The sequence below is a fragment of the Podarcis bocagei genome, assembly GCF_964188305.1.
Source record: "Podarcis bocagei genome assembly, chromosome: 10".
Lineage (NCBI taxonomy): Eukaryota > Metazoa > Chordata > Lepidosauria > Squamata > Lacertidae > Podarcis > Podarcis bocagei.
In genome coordinates this window covers 71,186,572-71,204,962 of record NC_138135.1, presented here as the reverse complement: position 1 = coordinate 71,204,962, position 18,391 = coordinate 71,186,572, and the positions used below count along the sequence as shown (strand labels likewise).

General features: G+C 42.3%; 1 protein-coding gene across 4 annotated transcripts; it reads left to right on the top strand.

Moving 5' to 3' along the window:
• The first annotated feature begins 380 nt into the window (after positions 1-380).
• Positions 381-18,187, top strand: RINT1 (RAD50 interactor 1). Of its 4 annotated transcripts, none has more exons than XM_081211554.1 (16): positions 381-518; positions 3,044-3,123; positions 3,305-3,369; positions 3,969-4,164; positions 5,637-5,878; positions 7,204-7,377; positions 7,457-7,609; positions 8,835-8,991; positions 10,511-10,621; positions 11,024-11,249; positions 12,977-13,114; positions 14,465-14,664; positions 14,945-15,159; positions 16,355-16,535; positions 16,629-16,747; positions 17,718-18,187. In XM_081211554.1, exons 2-16 carry the CDS (start codon positions 3,070-3,072, stop codon positions 17,938-17,940), a joined length of 2,454 nt encoding a protein of 817 aa, XP_081067680.1. In that variant the 5' UTR covers positions 381-518; positions 3,044-3,069; the 3' UTR covers positions 17,941-18,187. The 4 variants fall into 4 exon arrangements, with proteins under 4 accessions (XP_081067680.1, XP_081067679.1, XP_081067681.1 ...); XM_081211553.1 differs by having other exon boundaries at positions 3,302-3,369; XM_081211555.1 differs by lacking the exon at positions 3,305-3,369.
• The last annotated feature ends 204 nt before the right edge of the window (positions 18,188-18,391 follow it).

Below are 18,391 nucleotides of genomic sequence, written 5' to 3'. Positions count from 1 at the left end.
GTGGGAGCAGAAGCCTCTTAATCCCAGGGTTGCAGGTTCGAGCCCCACGTTCGCCAAAAGATCCCCGCATTACGCTAGATGACTCTTGTGGCCGCTTCCAAGTATATGATTTTATACTTTTTTGGGGGGGGCGATGCAGCATATTTTGGCTGCCCGGTCACAGCTACGCTGAAACACGCCGACAATTTAAACTCTTTCCCGCTCCTATCCGAGCGCAGAGGCGGTTTTTCCCAAAGCCAACCCGGAAGCACGGCGTTCGGGTGCCGGTCTAGCATTTACAGCGCTATCTTGCGCAGGCGCACTGGGCGGAAGCTCTTGCGTCTAAACGGCGCGCCTCCGTGCCACGTGACCCCGCCCCCTTTCCTCGCGCTGCTTCCGCGCCGTCACGGCGCTGGGCTGCCGACGCGTCGACCTGTAGGCGGCGGAGTGGGCGTGGCTTGAGCCCGGTCCTCCTTCGCGCCCCTCTGAGGGGACGAGACTGCGTGGCGCTCGAGGCTCCAGCAGCGGCTCTTCTTCAGGTGGGACGCCGGGGAAGGAGGTCGCTGAGAGAGCCGGGGTGGGGTGACCGCGTCTGGCCGGACATGGTGGACATGTGGCAGGGGGAGGCAAAGGGGTCGGTGGGTGAGCAGGCAGGCTGTGAGGGGTCGGCCCGAGCAGTGCCCCTCTGGTGGTGGCCCCATAAATGTGATAATGTGTACCCCTCTAAATCCTTGAGTGTGCTTCTAATAGAGAAGTTACGGTAGCCTGTTACTTTATGAAACTGCTGGTTTTGCAAGTTGCCGCCCCCCATTGGGGCAGAAATACAGCTAATATGCGAATCACAAAGATCCAGCACAAAGCTAGAACATAAGTTGCTACGTGTAACACAGGTTCCCAACATGCACACTAACACAATGTAACAGAACACGGTGGGAATCAGAACTTAATCAGCAGAAATTGCCAGTGCTTATTGTGCATGTGTATTAAACATGTTCTCGAAGCTACCAGCATGAGCTTGACCAAACTGCGGGAGGCAGTGGAAGACAGAAATGCCTGGCGTGCTCTGCTCCATGGGGTCACGAAGAGTCGGACACAACTAAACGACTAAACAACAACAATTAAACATGAAATGAGGTAATGATGTTCAGTGGACGCTCAGGTTGCACGTTTGCAACCCACAGTGTTCGCAACTCGCAGCAGTGCGTCTGCACACGTGCAGGTTGCGATTCGGCACAAAGCACGATTTAGCGCTTCTGCGCATGCATGACCGGCGAAACCCGGAAGTAACCCGTTCCGGTACTTCCAGGTTTCGGCGGGTACGTAACCCGAAAAAACGCAACCTGAAGCATCTGTAACCCGAGGTATGACTGTATATGATTAATCAAAATTGAAATGCTTTGCTTGAAACTTTATAAATTCACTGCCTGAACCACCAGGCGTGGTTGCAGTTTTGCAGAATGATCTGACTAGCCTATTGCTTTGCAATAAACAACATTGGACTCCTAACTCCTCACGTTTCTGAGTTTTATTGGCATAAACTCAGGAGATTAGCTATTTTTGGTTTACAACACCCCCACAAGGCCACAACAACATTGTCAGGGCTGTCATCATTACATGGTCAAGTGGAATGGAAGATGGCAAGGTCCCTGAGAACTCTGCCCTACAGAGATAGCTGAAAACAAGACGTGAAGGCTGGCGACGTCAACCCCGCCGTGTGGGAATCCCTTGCTGGCAACCACACGGCGCCTGGAGACCCGCAGTCAGGTCGTGCATCCACAGCAGTGACCAGAAGAGGAATGACCACAGGGAGAAGAATCGCCATGGTGCACCTGTAACAGTGAAAGTGGACACCTTAATCTGCCCCAGATGGAAGAAAACATGTCTCTCCTGTACTGGACTCTACAGCCACGGCAGGCGCCATAACTCCCCAACAGTTTGACTTCTCCCCTGATGGCGCACTCTTCTGTTGTCTATCAATACAGATGGATGCCAACAGACGTCCTGCCAAGTGGAAATGAAAAGTACACCTAATCCAGGATTCCACTTCCTGCAGCATCCAGCCAGATGTTTCTAGGCAGAATGTCCCTGTTGTCTTGTTTTTATTTGTTCATGTTGTTTGGTGTGTTAAGTTATACTGCCTGTTGACATGGAGGTTTCTTTCAGCTGTGTTGGCTGCTGAGAGGCTTCCCTGGTGCATTGGCCACTTGGTTATTGTTATGGTTATCCAAGTGCATCTGTTCCTCGTGTGTTGCGAAGGCTTTTGATTCATGGCTGCTCGGAGCATCTCCCAAACAAGAAAACCCTGCAGCAAAGGAAACGGATGTCAGAGTTGCATATTTTTCTGCATGTGGATGCCATCTACTGTGAAGTGCAGCTAAGAGAGATATTGATAAGATTTTGTATTACAATAAAAAAAATTAAATGTAAAAGACTATTCTAGACTACGTACAAAGGTCTGCCATCTAAGAAATGAGATTGTAAAATAGAATAGGAAGGTTCAGAAGAGCAATAAATTTGAAAATCTTAGGGAAAACGAAAAATCAAAAGATCCAATGGATTAGAGTCCAACTTCTGGGTAGAGTCCTGTTGTTCTACGTGGCTGTTGTGGACAAGAAAAGAAGTACAAATGAAGGTAAATCTTAAGAAGACCAGTAGTTTGAAGTTGCTATTACAAACATCAGAAGAGCCCTTGTGAATCATCTAGTCCAGCATCATATTTTCAAAGTGGCCAGCCTATGGGAAGCCTTCGAGCAGGACTTGAGCGCAACAGCATTCTTCCCAGGTGTCATTCTGTGCTACTGACATTCAGAGGCATTTTGCCTTTGACAGTGGAGGTAGCATATATCCGTCATGGCTAATAGGCATTGAGTTCTAATGGGTACATACATTTGTTCCAGTGAACCCCTTTCAAGTCTGATGCTCGTGTGCTGGGTGCATTTTGTGATTACATCCAATATAATCTCTATTTTAAAGGCAGATCGTTTGATATTGGCACACTTCTTGGTGTCAAATTATGCTGCTTGGTTTGTAATTTTCTGAAATGTAGATTATTTTTTTCCTGCAGAAAATACCCCTTCAGAGTGGGCTACAATGGAGATGGTTGAACCACTCTTGAACAGTGATGCAACTTTGGACCTTCAAGAGGCAAGTGAACTTTATTTCACTGTTTATCTATTTTCTAGATTTATACTTATAATATTTTTGCATTTCCAATCTGCCCATCCGAAAGCAGATGTAATGGATATTGAAAGACAGTGTTTCATTGCTCCTGAAAGCTGATATTGAAAGGAGGTGGACTCAAACTGTGCCTCTTTTATCTCAGCAGGAGGCCAACAAAGAGGAAGGGCTAGGAGGAGAAACAGAAGATTCTGAAGACACTCAACTTCTATGGTGGGTACTCTCAGGGCTCTTCCAGACAACCTGTTTATTCAGCATTCATCCTGATTTGCATGCCCAAAGCTTATGCAGTGGTTAGATGCTGTTCAGTCCTCATTGAGCAATCACTGATTTGCTTGAGATGAGGTTATATAACAATGAGCATTTATCCAGATTTGCTTGCAGGGTGTTAACATGTCTGCCCATTAGTCATTTGTTCATCTCCCACTTTTCAGTCTGTTTCTCCATCACCTTCCAAACAGCAAAAAATTTGAGTTGTTGTTTTTAAGTGGTTCTTTTCATACAAGGACAGCAAAGCATTTGCACTATATTAAATGCAAAGGGCATAGTTCTGGTATATGGCTAGGAGCAGATTCCAGTTTTGTGACATTGCAGTAATACTTTTTTCTCATTGAAAAATGTCTCTGGAGTAATCTATTCTGAAGAAAATAACCACTCAGATATTTTCCAGCTTATATTTCCATATTTAATAAAATTTGCACACCTCTTTCTATTAGTATTTTTGTTGAACTGAAGTTCAGTTAATATATCTTATTCCAAATGGACTTCACATTTGCTTTGCATACAGGTTAACTCAAACCTTTTTAACTCAGTACTGCAGGTGATCCAAAGATGGAAGCCCTGGACAGCAGAAAAGAGAGAATTGCTAGAGACCCAGAGAGCTGTGATATCCCTTTTTATGTGTCTGAATTTGTGGAAAGAGAGGTTGGAACAGACTACGAGTCATTAAGCAAGCTTGGCAGACTTATTGAACAGCTGTCAGAAAATAAAGCAAAGCTAGAAGAACAGGTGAGTTGCATATGTTTGGTTTTTTAAAGAAGTACATGAACAAAGTGCACCCTGTTCACAAACTTTGAGCTGTGTTGTCTGTACAAATGATGGGGAGCATAATCACTGATATTAGGGCTATGTCATGTTCACATATTGGAAATAACAATTCACTTTATTTAAGAATGCAGCCCCAATCTGTCCTTCAACATCTGGGAGGGATTTTTTTAAAAAACAACAACAGTTGCACAATTTGGCTTGCATGTGTTATACTTGTAGATCATATTGAAAAATCATGTCCTATGCATGGATGGAATGCAGAATGGACACAATCCCATTCTGCTGACTAGTTGGAGGCCCATGCAGTTAGACCATTCTTTGCAATTTGCATCTTTACCATCTTCACCATATGTTCTTCCATTTATGCATGCTTTCTGTATCTCCTATGCTGTAGGTATCAGCCCCTTGTTTACTTCTGTGGTTTCATTTCTTTAATACAGTTCCTATATTCCTTCTTTTATGACAGTTATTTAGCTTACATAAATTGAGAACATGCTATTAATAATGAATCAATTACATTTGTTTCAGGGGAGGTGATATGGGAACTAGAGGAACTTTGGCCAGAGTCCAAAGCAGATTTAAAAGCTGTCGGGATTTTTTTTTATTTTCATAATTGCATTTCATTCCAGTTTTAGGTTGTTCAGGCTATTCATGCATATCTGAGAGTTGGTTCCACCGAGCACAGTGGCCTAGTCCTCATGTCATATTAAACCATAGTTTAAAACAACCTAAGGTTTCTATGTAAATAGGTAGCGCTCATTTACATTAAATTCCTGCATTCTTCTCCATGAATGAAACAAGCCAGTCTTCTAGTTTGTTTCTCTCCACACAAACCACGAGTGGTTGCCAAGACTGGCTCTGAGCATTGGCCATGCCAGCTGGATTGTTGGGTGTTGAAGTCTAGCAACATCTGGAGACTCACAGGCTCCCCATCCCTGTTATAGATGGTCAGAAGTGTGAGGAAGCTGGGATTAATTCAATCAGTAGGGCATGAGGCTCTTAATTTCAGGGTCGTGGGTTTGAGCCCCATGTTGGCCAACAGATTCCTTCATTGCAGAGGGTTGGACTAGATGACACTCAAGGTCCCTTCCAACTCTACAAATCTATGATTCTATGAGGTCTAGTATAGTCTTACAACTGAAACAAGGATTTAGGGATTGATCTGTTAGATTGCATGCTACTCTTGCCTTTTTCCTCTTACTTATGAAGTTCGCTCTCTCTTCGGGTTTGCTGTTACCTGTTCCCAGGGCAAGAAGAGAGAAGCAGTTGGTGTACAATCAAATCCCATGTAGCCTTTATTACGTATTAAGCCTTAGTTTCAGTTATTTGTCTGAATTGGTCGAAATCAGCTACATATGTCTTCCTCTGCCACATAATAGAAATGTCTTACAGTGTACAGATGCCTGTTGCCTCTTTAACGTATATTTATATAGGTGCTCACAGTTTCATCTGAAGTTCCCAAAAGAATTCAGAAGGCCTTACAGAATGCAGAAGACTCTAAGAAATCTCTCAATCAGCTTCTAGAGAAGGAAAGCCTGTTGTACGATTCAATTAATGATCACTTGATGACATCCAAGCCATGGATGGAGGATCTGGGTGTACTGATAAGTCAAATAAAAGAAGTTGAAAGGCACCTGGCTTATTTAAAATGGATTTCACAAATAGAGGAGTTAAGGTAAATAGTACCTCACAGTATGTGTTTTGGGCATGATGAAAGATTTAGAGTCTCCAAATACTTTAAATTGTTTTTATGTGTTGTTTTTATGTGTTGCAAACTACAAGAAAGAAGATTCCACCTAAACATTAGGAAGAACTTCCTGACAGTAAGAGCTGTTTGACAGTGGAATTTGCTGCCAAGGAGTGTGGTGGAGTCTCCTTCTTTGGAGGTCTTTAAGCAGAGGCTTGACAACCATATGTCAGGAGTGCTCTGATTGTGTTTCCTGCTTGGCAGGGGGTTGGACTCGATGGCCCTTGTGGTCTCTTCCAACTCTATGATTCTATGATTATATCTTGTCAATTTGTTTTGATACTTTTTTTTTGATAAAGCAACTATAATAATAGTAGCAGTAGTAATAATAATAATAAGAATAAGAATAGTAATTACATACAAACATTGAAACAAGGTAGGGTACATAGAGCCCCCTTTTTAAAATTAAAGTTGCAATTCTGTTGGTTACTGTGTGACGCAGAAAGGGTATATGACTGAATCAAGAGCCCTGTGTTCCCTCCCAGATAGCTGATTGGTAGACTTCTTATGTTTTTGAAAGGACTCTGTGTTGGATCAGAGGAGTTATGTGCTCTGCATTTGCATATGCTATTCCCCATCCGAAGAGATCATTGCTATGGGTCCATTGTTTTATTTAGGTGTTTTTGTGCATGTGTGTGGAATTTTTTTTAGTTTGCAAGCTTCTTTGAACAAGCTATAAATGGTTAACACAATCCAGATTTATTTGGTTTAAATAATTAAAAACTCCTTATGCATTGTAAATAATAATTTCCTACACAACAAAGTAGGAATATGTGGAGCCTTCAGTTGGGTGGGGCAAGATAATCAAAATAGTTAATAGATGTTGTGGTGCATCTGAATTTTTATAGTTTATTTAAATTGCTTGCCATGTGTCTTAGGTTGAGGTTTTTAACATTTTTAGCCTGATATTCTCTTGGTGTCCTGATATGCAGAAATCAGCAGCTGAAGTTTCTTACAGCATGGAGATGAACACTGATACCTGCTAATCCCTGCAGATCCTGTTGGTGGATATTAACTTTTCTGTTCTGTTGTTTTGGTGAGAGGGTTCAGACAGATTTCTAAGACTTAGATTTCTTTACATGATTTTAAGTGCAATTTTGTAGATGGTATTTGTTCAGCTCCTCTGTCTACAAACATGTCAGGTGGCCATCTGATAAGGCGCACCAGCAACTGTAATATTAAGCACTTCATAAATAATTGTAAAATCAAGCAAGATCTTTTCACATTAGCCTGCTCACTTTTTTCTTTTCTAGCGACAACATTCAGCAATATCTCATGACTAACAATGTGCCAGAGGCTGCTACAACTCTAGCAGCCATGGCTGAAGTTGATATCAAGCTTCAAGAGTCATCTTGTTCTCATCTTCTTTCTTTTGTAAGATCTACTGTTCAATTCTGGCACAAGATCCTGAAGGATAAATTGTCAAGGTAGGAATATGAAATAATTCTTTCAGTTTTGTTTTGCATTACTAAATCAGAGTAATTTTTATATGTTTTTCTATTGCAGTGATTTTGAGGAGACTTTAAATCATCTTCATTGGCCATTTGTTGGACCAACACAATCCCAGCCATTTGGCTTGGCTACACCGCCAGCCAACGCCCAAGAGATATACACAAACTTTGAGACACTCTTTTCTCAGCTTCTGAAACTACAAACTTCGTATCCTTGGAAAAAGCATAAAGCTGTTCCTTTCCTAGTGGGCATATGCATAAGCTCCAAAGTAGTGTAGATTAAAGGTAAAGGTAAAGGGACCCCTGACCATTAGGTCCAGTCGTGGCCGACTCTGGGGTTGCGGCGCTCATCTCGCTTTATTGGCCGAGGGAGCCGGCGTACAGCTTCTGGGTCATGCGGCCAGCATGACTAAGCCGCTTCTGGCGAACCAGAGCAGCGCATGGAAACGCCGTTTACCTTCCCGCTGGAGCGGTACCTATTTATCTACTTGCACTTTGACGTGCTTTCGAACTGCTAGGTTGGCAGGAGCAGGGACCGAGCAACGGGAGCTCACCCTGTCATGGGGATTCGAACCGCCGACCTTCTGATCGGCAAGTCCTAGGCTCTGTGGTTTAACCCGCAGTGCCACCCGCTGTGGTAGATTGCCTTGTGCTAAATGAATTATTATGGCGTGCTAATTTTGCCACTAACTGGGAAAACAGAACAAAGCGGCCTGGCATGCTCTTGTGCCTTGATCTGCAGAAACCGGCAGGTGAAGATTTTCACAACATGGATATATGCATTGCCACCGTCTTGCAACTGCAAATCAAGATGCAGACGTTAAGGATGGGATCCAGACCACATTTGGTCCCATCAGAATCAAGAGTCAAAAATTAGTCATGTCTAAGTTTCAGTGTGTGACCAGCTTGTTATGAATCCAACCAAATTGTCAGAAGTCAAGAATTCTGTGTTTATTTTTAAAAGTTTGGACCAAGAGAAGTTTGAGCAGAGTTTCATTTCTACATTGGGATTTTATTTATTATGCAGTGTACACTGTTGACCTCCCTGTAAAGCGTTTCCTGAGGGTTATGGGGATCTTCCAGAACTGTGTGAGATATGGGGCAAGTGAGCTGTAGCTAATATAAATCAATGCTTCTTGTCGTAGCAAAGTGACTTAATAACACTAATGGAGTCCAGAAAGATAAGCCTTGATGACACTTTGCTAAGCAAACTGAACAAAAACAGGGTATAATTTGAGGAGGAGTGAAGAGAGAGACTTTGTCTTTCATTTTGTACCCTGTAGATAGCAGGGAGGCGTACAAGCAGATCACACTATTCTGCCTGCTTATCATGATCCCTTCCAACATTTTTCTCACTTAGGATGTGGTCCAAAGATCTATATGCCTGTATCTGTATCAATAAGACGTTTAACTTTGACTCTTAAAAATCTCAGAGATGAACTATTAACCAAACCAAAACAGCTTCCAGAAAAATACATTCTTCCTCCATCTCCACCTATCATACTACCTATGCAGATCATGCTGGCTCCTCTTCAGAAAAGATTCAAGTATCATTTCACAGGAAACAGACAAACAAATGTGCTGAGCAAGGTAGGTTGATGGTGTTGTACAAAATCATTTTATTAAATAGAACCTCCTAAAAGGATATATGAAGGAAGGTGGGGGGTGGAATGGGATGTGCATATGTGCCTCTCAAAATTTACTAGTCTCCATCCATTTTCAGCCTTCATTTAAAATACATCCTTTAGCTCTCTAGATGTTGCTGGACTCCCAATTCCCATGCGCCCCTGTCAGCATGGCTAATGGTCAGGGACGATGGGAGTTGTAGTCCAACATGCAACAGGCCACAAGTTCCCCATCCCTGATCTTGCTCTTTTAACCCACACAGCTGCAACAGCAAAAATATGCAGACAACGTCTTATTAGTCAGAAGTAAACCTCTCCCTGCATTACATTGGGAAGATTGGCATGTATTTGGCATTTTGTGCATCTTTTAAAATGTACAAAATACCGTATTTTTCGCTCCATAAGGCTGCACCTGACCATAAGGTGCACCTAGTTTTTAGAGGGGAAATTCAAGGGGGGGGGTTATTTAAAGGGTGCACTGAGCAGAGCCAGTATGCATCCCAGGCTCTGCTCAGTGCTCCCTTTCGCGAGCTGCGCGGAGTGTGTGTGTGTGTGTGACTCTTGGGGGGTTTTCCCCGAGGAGGGAGAAGGGCAGTGGCTCTTGGGGGCTTTTGCGGGAAGTGGGGGAAGTGAGAGAGCCTCGCTCTGTCACTTCCCCCACCTCCCGCAAGAGTCATGAGTCAAGAGGGTGCGCGGCTCCTGCGGGCTTTTCTACGAGGTAGGGGAATTCCCACCTCCCACAAAAGCCTACAGGAGCCGCACACTCTTTAAGGAGTGTGCAGCTCCCACGGGCTTTTCTACGAGGAGGGAGAAGGGACTGACGCGGCCAGTCCTGGGGAAAAGGCCGCAAGAGCCGCGTGGAGCTTGTGTGCGGCTCTTGGGGGCTTTCCCCCCCTGCCTCCCCCCTGCATTCGCTCCATAAGATGCACACACATTTCCCCTTACTTTTTAGGAGGGGAAAAGTGCGTCTTATGGAGTGAAAAATACAGTAACACATGATTTTAGTAACAACTTTAAGTGAACTCTAGACATCTTATAAACATAGTGGACTAACTTGATCTAGGTTTTGCTGCTTTGCATGGATTTCCAATGTACCCCATTCTCCCAGTTTCCAGAAAGGTAGCTGTGTTGGTCTGTTGCAACAAAAACAACAAAGTGCCACAAGAGTTTCGTGTTTATATCCCTTCTATTGGCCTGTGACTCAAATAGTCTATTTCCTATATCTTTTAAGGAAATTCTTTTCTGTACTTCAGCACACACCTATAGCAAGCATGTGTTCTGCTTATTAAACTATTTTTGGTTAAGCACTTCCCTTGCCAAGCACAAACCACTTAATTTCTGGGAATATAAAAATCAGTGGCGAGGGCTGCTAGAGGGGAACTGGGCCAACAGGCTAAGGTGATGTATGATGCTATGATTGGACAAAATAGGTTGCATCTTTGACCTAACAACCGATACTGTGAATTCTTCTCCTTTCTCAAAAGCCTGAATGGTACCTAACCCAGGTACTCATGTGGATAGGAAATCATGCTAAGTTTCTTGAAGACAAAATCCAACCAGCGTTGGACAAGGCAGGTGTATTGGTGAATGCAAAGGTAAGCATCTCTGTATATTGTTAACATACTGATAACCATGAAATTATACATCCAGCACAGGATGGGCAGAAGATTGACTGGAAACAACTGTTACGATCACTGGGTGTTTTCCAGTTGATCAGCAAGGATTTCTGACTCCCAATTGATTATTGGCAGCAGCAAGAAAGTGACACATGCAGACTACTGAAATTAAGAAAGATGGGGGTGGGCAAGATACTCAGTTTGAAAGGACTGTGAGAAAATGTTCTAGGCTCAGGAATTTTTAATTCTAAATGTGTCTCTTTTGCGCATGGGTGGTGGGGCATTGATTTTTAAAAAAGGAGATTCCACCAGCCTGAAGTTTAACCATTTCTGATACAAATGCAGTTGTCATCTGAATTAATCTCTTTGTTTCTTCTTAAGCTGGAATTTTCCCGAGCTTTGGTGATGCTGATTCTTGAGAAGCTGGCTGCTGATATCCCTTGCTTGTTGTATGACGACAACCTCTTTTGTCACCTGGTGGATGAGGTACTCCTCTTTGAGAGAGAGCTGCACAGCGTTCATGGGTATCTCAACAGCTTGCCCAGCTGCATGCACATTCTCTCAGAAGAAACCTGTTTTCAAAGATGGTTAACTGTGGAAAGAAAATGTAAGACCTGACTTGGTTAAAAACCAGACCTGAAGAAATTGGGTGTTTGGGGAGGGGGGCCATTCCAAACTCCCCTACCTTGGGGGAATAACTGTTTTAAATCTGAACAAGTCTTGGAACTAGAGTTGTGCCCTAAATGTTTGCATTTGGGATAGAATTTACGGTGTACATAGTTTTCTGCAGAGGCCCATGATTGTAAGAAACACAGTCCGTGCTGGTGCTCCTAACGGTGTCAGGCTTTTGGTGGGGAGAGGTATGACTGTAAAAGTGGATCTATAGAATCGTTATATCATATAATCTTCTGTTGTCCATTACATTCGGCTTCACGATCCAAGTTTCTGGCCCCATATTTATCGAGAATTGCTAACAGACCTCAGGAAGCCCAAATAATATACTTATTAAACGACGAAGACTCAAGTAGATCCCTTGCAGTCGCTAGATACCTGATTAATGTCTTATTTCATAAGAGGAGAAATGGATCACTGTATGACTCTGACAGCTTAGCCAAACTTAAGAACCATCAATAAGTGCTAGAACTAAGACGCATATCCCCCAAAATCCGAGGGATTTGAATTGCGGTTGACATAGAGGGAGCTTATTGTATATAGTGTTTACTTAATTGAAGTAAAATTGGTTTTATATGGGTGTTTTAACTTGGAACTGTTTAAATTGTTTGTTTATGGATAAATCTTGATGTATTGTTTTAGATATGGGCCAATGGCCGTAATAAATCAAATCAATCAATCAATATATAGATCTGTCTCATAATGATAGCTTGTTTCCTAATCAGGAGGCCTACTTGATAGCCGCTAGAGGGATATCCCAGGAATATTAGTTGTCAGACATAGCATGGTAGAACCAGCTTTACTGGGAGAGGGTTAAGATGCCAATATCCATGAATTAAGGCTAGATTTTTAGCCATTGAGACTAGGAGATGGCTGAGCTTGCCAAAGGAACACTGCTGTAACATCTGAGCTCTTCCGAGCTTTTTATCTACTGCAAAGCAAATCCCTGACAAAGAAAATAGAGGCAAGAACAGACTGTACCACCAGAGATGAGGCAGCAGATGCATATTTGCTTTCCATGTCAGATCCATCTTCCTATTTCTGCTTGAATAGTACTCTCTTTGCTATTCTTCTTGTTCCTGTTATTGTTCAGGAGACTTTAAAGTAGAGAAGAAACCACAATAGAAAAAGCAACCTGGAAAAGGATGCATTATCGCTAATTACCCCCTTATTACAGTTTATCGTAAAATTGAAGATCAGGTCAATAAGAAGTTGAGTTTGTAAAACCTATGAAATTTGAATAAACAACTGTAAAAATGTGGCACTAGGAAGTGTTAAGCTTTACTTTGGCCAATACTTGCATAAAGATAATACTGTTTGTCAGTTTTGTAAGGGATTTTAACAGTTGGTATAAGAGAACTCATCTGATTCCAGGGCGTTATTGATAAACATGCTCTCTTACTGGGTTCATATTGGTTGTTTTAGCCGTTACTAAGGTTCGTTCAGTTAACTCCTTTAGTTGAAGCAGCATCTTAAATTTGATTTGAAATTGCCATATTTAATGTTTTTCCCCTGTCCCAAATTTCATTTTAAAAAGGAACAATTTGTTTCCCTCTTGAAATAAATTTTGAAATAATAAGGTAACTACGGTAAGTTATTCTATTTTAACTAAGGTAACTATTTAAATATTTAAGTTCTTCATTGGTTTTCTGTGCCTGGCAGTTGCTCTTCAAAAGATGGACTCGATGCTTTCATCTGAAGCTGCCTGGATATCACAGTATAAAGACATTACAGATGTAGATGAAATGAAAGTCCCAGATTGTGCTGAAACTTTTATGACTCTGCTACTGGTTATCACAGGTAATTATAACATTTCTGTTATAATTCAAGAAATGTAACGCAATCAACAAGGAGATCAACATTCTATCAGTGCCTACAATCATCACCTAATAATAATAATAATAATAATAATAATAATAATAATAATAATAATAAATAATTTATTATTTCTACCCCACCCATCTGGCTGGGTTTCCCCAGCCACTCTGGGCAGCTTTCAACAGAATAAAACTTCAAACATTAAAAACTTCCCTTCAGATGTCTTCTAAAAGTCTGGTAGTTGTTTATTTCCTTGACATATGATGGAAGGGCGTTCCACATGGCAGGTGCCATGACTGAGAAGGCCCTCTGCCTGGTTCCCTGAAACTTCGCTTCTCACAGTGAGGGAACTAACTGCCAGAAGGCCCTCGGCGCTGGACCTCAGTGTCCGGGCTGAACAATGGGGGTGAAGACGCTCCTTCAGGTCTACTGGGCCGAGGCCATTTAGGGCTTTAAAGAAGTAAGAGTTGGAAATTGGAATTGCATCTGCATTGGAACAAATCGGTGTAGTTTCTGTTCATTCTTCTTTCCATCAGTGAATAATTCACAAGGTAGTCATGGCACTGTTAATACTAACAGCGTGGATATGTTGGGCAATTTCTGCTGGGATAATGTACCTTTAAAAAAGAAAGACAATCTAAGAATACTCAGAAACCTAAAAGAAACCAAACATTGCTAATAATTATAGTATGGATTTTGAGTGTATGTACGGTAAGTAGGTACCTTATGCTTTGAGTAGCATGGAGCAGCATCAGTTAATTCAGAGGAAGTTAATTGCTCTTTCCATCATTATCTCATGCATATCCCATTGAGTTGACTCGCACTCAACTGTGTGTAGTATTTCAGGTTTGGGCCTGCTGAAATCAGTGGGGAAAGGTTAGTCATTGTTAACTTCAGGTGCATTGAAACCATGGTGGCTAACTTCCTCTCGATCCAGCCTAATGTGTTTTAGGTTGATACCCCTGTTTTATTAAGTTAGTTAGCAGTCAGTGTTGAGCCACAGTGCCGTAGAACAACAGACAAATGCCATTAGGGGAATGAAATGTGGCCTTTGTGTGTCTGCAGAACAAGTTCCCAGCCTGTCTTGTATCCATTAAAAATGCTCTTTCTGTGGGACAGCAGAGACTATGAAAAGGAGGCAAAAGTGTTAAATGCCATAGCGCGAAGCATTGAGCACATTAATAAACAATTTTTTGTAACACCATTCCCATTCCTTAAACCGGTCCACTTAAGTCTGTGATGAAATCTTGGACGGTAGGTGCTTTCTAACAAAAGAGAGCCTTTAAAAAGATGTAATAATTTACCAAATTCCTTGTAATGTGTTCTGCATAGATAGGTATAAACACCTTCCTGCAGCTGCCCGAAAGCTTCAGTTCCTGGAGTTGCAGAAGGAGTTGGTGGATGACTTCAGGATACGGCTAACTCAGGTTATGAAGGAAGAGACCAGAGTGCCTTTAGCCTTTCGCTACTGCGCCATCCTCAATGCTGTGAACTACATAGCAACAGTCCTGGCAGACTGGGCGGACAACGTTGTAAGTGATGATCGTTTTACATATCTACAGTTGCTCTTTGTGGATTGCCAAAACTTAATTTCAAAAGCATTTTGTTACACAACTGCTCCTCTTTATTCACAGTATAGAATTGCCTTTCACTTGCACTGATAGAATTCAGTACATTTTCAAAGTGCAGGGGATCAGATTGCGGCCATTTTAAGGTTCCACATTGTTGGGAGGTATCCATGCTCAAGCAACCCTCAAATGTATAAAATTTTTGGGTGGCAGTGAATACAGCAGGGTCTTCATGTCTATCTAGTTCTTTTTGCAGCTTCAGCAGGCAGCGCTGGAAGTTTGTGCTGATAGCAACGCACTAAATAAGCTGCAGCTAGGACAACTGGCTTCCATGGAAAGCTCCGTATTTGACGACATGATCAACCTCCTGGAGCGACTAAAGCATGACATGTTGACTCGTCAGGTGGACCATGTCTTCAGAGAGGTCAAAGAGGCTGCCAGGATGTACAAAAAGGAAAGGTAATACTTTGCTGGACACATTTTAATTTGTACACAGTTTGGAAGGGAGTGAAGGGGAATTTTAAAAATGTATAGCCTGCGTTCTTCTTCCTACAATACTGTATGTCATTAGCTTGTTTTATAAACCCTCATCCTGCAGAATTCATCTGGCAGGATACAGATATCTGAAAGGAATGATCTGGATGACTATTTTGAGGGAGAACAGTCATCAAGAAATTATATTCCGTGCTTGTTGTGAGATTGATAAATAAATCGGCTGTTTTATCGTGCCATGAAAAACACTTGTGTCTTCAGGATGTAGTAAGAATTTTTGCCATTTAGAGAACCCAGTTTTGTCACCTGAATATTCAGGGGACGACGACCTTAGAGTAATTCTTCCAGTTCTAGAGTAGTTGTGCGGTTTGACCCAGTAGTGTTACAGCTTTGGAACACAGAATTGCTTCCAAAAACTGTCTTAATGTTCAAGATGGTTAAATAAAGTTATGTTTGTTTTTATTTTAAGAGTCCACTATGATTCCACTTTGTTTTATCGTATATCATATCATATATCACAGAGTTTGAAGGGACCCCTGAGGGTCATCTACTCCAGCCCACTGCAGTGCAGGAACATGCAGCTGTCCCTCCCATTCAGGGATCGAACCTGCAACCTTGGCATTATCAGCACCATGCTCTAACCAACTGAGCTATCCAGGATGGATACTAGTCACTGTGGTTTTGGGATCTAGTAATGTATTAAAATACATTCCTCCCCCTTGCTCCACCCTGCTGGCAAGGATGCTGCTGCTGCGTTCCCACCATCCCTGGCCCATTAGGTACCTTAACTGGGGCCAATGGGAGTTGGACTCTAGCAACATCACAGGTCACAGGTTCACCATCCCTGTGCAATGGAGAGAGATTCCTAATGCCAGTGGCAAAATGCAAAGACAATGTCCTGGTTGTGTCTCCTAGACATTAGCAGGTGTGTTTCCGGACTCTCTACTCCTTGAGAGCTTTGAACCAGAATGTCAGGGATGGAAGCTGGGCTCTGCCACTGAGCTAGATGTGGTCCCCTTCCCCATCTGTCTCGATAATGGGCTTATCTGGAATCGCAAACGGAAACAGATCTCATGAAGTGTCTTGTAAACTCCCAAGCAAACTTGGAGTTGGGTGCTGTCAGAAGCTTTCCTTTGTGGTGACGATTTTCTGTTTCTTTCAGATGGCTGTCTTTGCCTTCCCAGTCAGAACAGGCTGTGATGTCTCTGTCAGTCACTGCCTGCCCACTGCTAATGACCTTGAGAGACCAGCTCCTACAACTAGAGCAGCAGCTTTGCTACTCGTTGTTCAAAATCTTCTGGCAAATGCTTGCAGAGAAGGTGGACTTGTTTATCTATCAGGAAGTAAGTGTCTGTCCTGGGTGACTAGGGCCGTAATGATAAATCATGCCAGAAATGTTCACTATGACCTGCCTGTTCTTTGTATGCTGTGTACAGATCATTCTGGCCAATCACTTTAATGAAGGAGGAGCAGCGCAGCTGCAGTTCGACATGACCAGGAATCTTTTCCCTTTGTTCTCACATTACTGCAAGAGGCCAGAGAATTATTTCAAACAGTAAGTAAAGCATATCTCACTTTCTAGTTTACTTTGAAACTTATATATTGGGGGGGGGGGACTAGAGAAAGAGTTGCAAGGAACCTCTTCCTCCTACCCTTTTGCTATGAACACTTTTCTGAGAAAGCGTATGAGAGAGAGAGAGTCATCCCTTTTAAGAGTTTTAATAAAAATGTAAACTGGCTAGAGCAAGTGTGGTGTAATGGTTAAGAGCGATAGACTCGTAATCTGGTGAACGGGGTTCACTTCCCTGCTCCTCCACCTGCAGCTGCTGGGTGACCTTGGGCCAGTCACACTTCTCTGAAGTCTCTCAGCCTCACTCACCTCACAGAGTGTTTGTTGTGGGGGAGGAAAGGAAATTGTTAGCTGTTTTGAGACTCCTTAGGGTAGTGATAAAGCGGGATATCAAATCCAAACTCTTCTACTTCTTCTAGCATTTACAGTAGGGTTGGTTATGTTGCAATTTTATGTTGTGAACTGCCATTAGATCTACAGGTATATGGCAGTTAGTTAGTTAGTTAGTTAGTTAGTTAGTTAGTTAGTTAAATAAGCAAGCAAGCAAGCATATAAAGACCACTGCTTAATAGTTTTACATCACTGCTGGGGAATAATTATGGGACAAGTTTAAGGCATAAAAGCATAAGATTGTGGTCCTTGCCAAATTAACTGGAAGACAGTAGTTAAATAACATAACTTCTGCAAGCATGGGTTCCCTCCCCCGTTTGTACAAAAAAGTGTACTTACCATTTACAGGCTGAGGTATTAAGTGAGATATTTGTCACTTAAAGGGGAAAAAAAAGCTGATATAGCATGAAGATCTGTTGTTCCGATTTCTGTTTTAAATGTGGTTTGTCATGTAGCAGGATGGGCTGCTATATAAGCAACAAGCCTAAAGTTCCCCTCCAAGCGTTTGCATAGCTCTCTAGGTTTTCCCGTTCTGAAATGAGGACTTTCTCGTTTTCATTTGCAGCATAAAGGAGGCCTGTATTGTGCTGAATTTAAATGTTGGCTCAGCCCTACTTTTAAAGGATGTGCTCCACTCAGCCACTGAAAACAGAACTGAAACCATCCTGAATTCAAGTCAGCCCACAGCAATGGCAGCATTAAATGAACTTGGAATTTACAAGTTAGCGCAGCAAGATGTCGAGATTCTTCTTAATTTGAGAACAAACTGGCCTAACACTGGGAAATGAGCAAATAGAGAGATTAATCACTGTTGCATTCTATGAGAAACAAAGCCAACTTTATCAATGCTCCTACTTTTCTCTGTGCTAAACTAACTTTTTCAGTGAAGATGAAAGAGCTGCATACATGTCACAGTTTCAAAGATACTATTTCGTGCTGGGTACAGTTCAGCAAGTATTATAATTGAACAATATGTTCAGCTGGAATATATTCTTGTCTAACACCAGTGTGACAAATATAGTTTTCTCAGCTGACTTTCTGTGGTAATCAAGTAAAGTTATTGTCATTACAGGGCATATTCTAATACATCTAAAACATTGTGTACATACATGTGCACAAGCAACAAGCCCCTTACAGGAACAGATTAAGAGTGTGTGTCTCTTAATCTCAAGGTCGTGGATTGGAGCCCCACACAAGGCAAAAGATTAATGCACTGCAGAGGGTTGGACTAGCTAATCC

Excerpts from the sequence above, each read along its gene's own strand:
- RINT1 (XM_081211553.1), top strand. The coding sequence starts at position 3,070 with ATGGAGATGGTTGAACCACTCTTGAACAGTGATGCAACTTTGGACCTT. Across the intron at positions 4,165-5,636 it reads AAGCAAAGCTAGAAGAACAG|GTGCTCACAGTTTCATCTGA; the intron begins GTGAGTTGCATA and ends ATATTTATATAG. Across the intron at positions 16,536-16,628 it reads ACTTGTTTATCTATCAGGAA|ATCATTCTGGCCAATCACTT; the intron begins GTAAGTGTCTGT and ends TGCTGTGTACAG.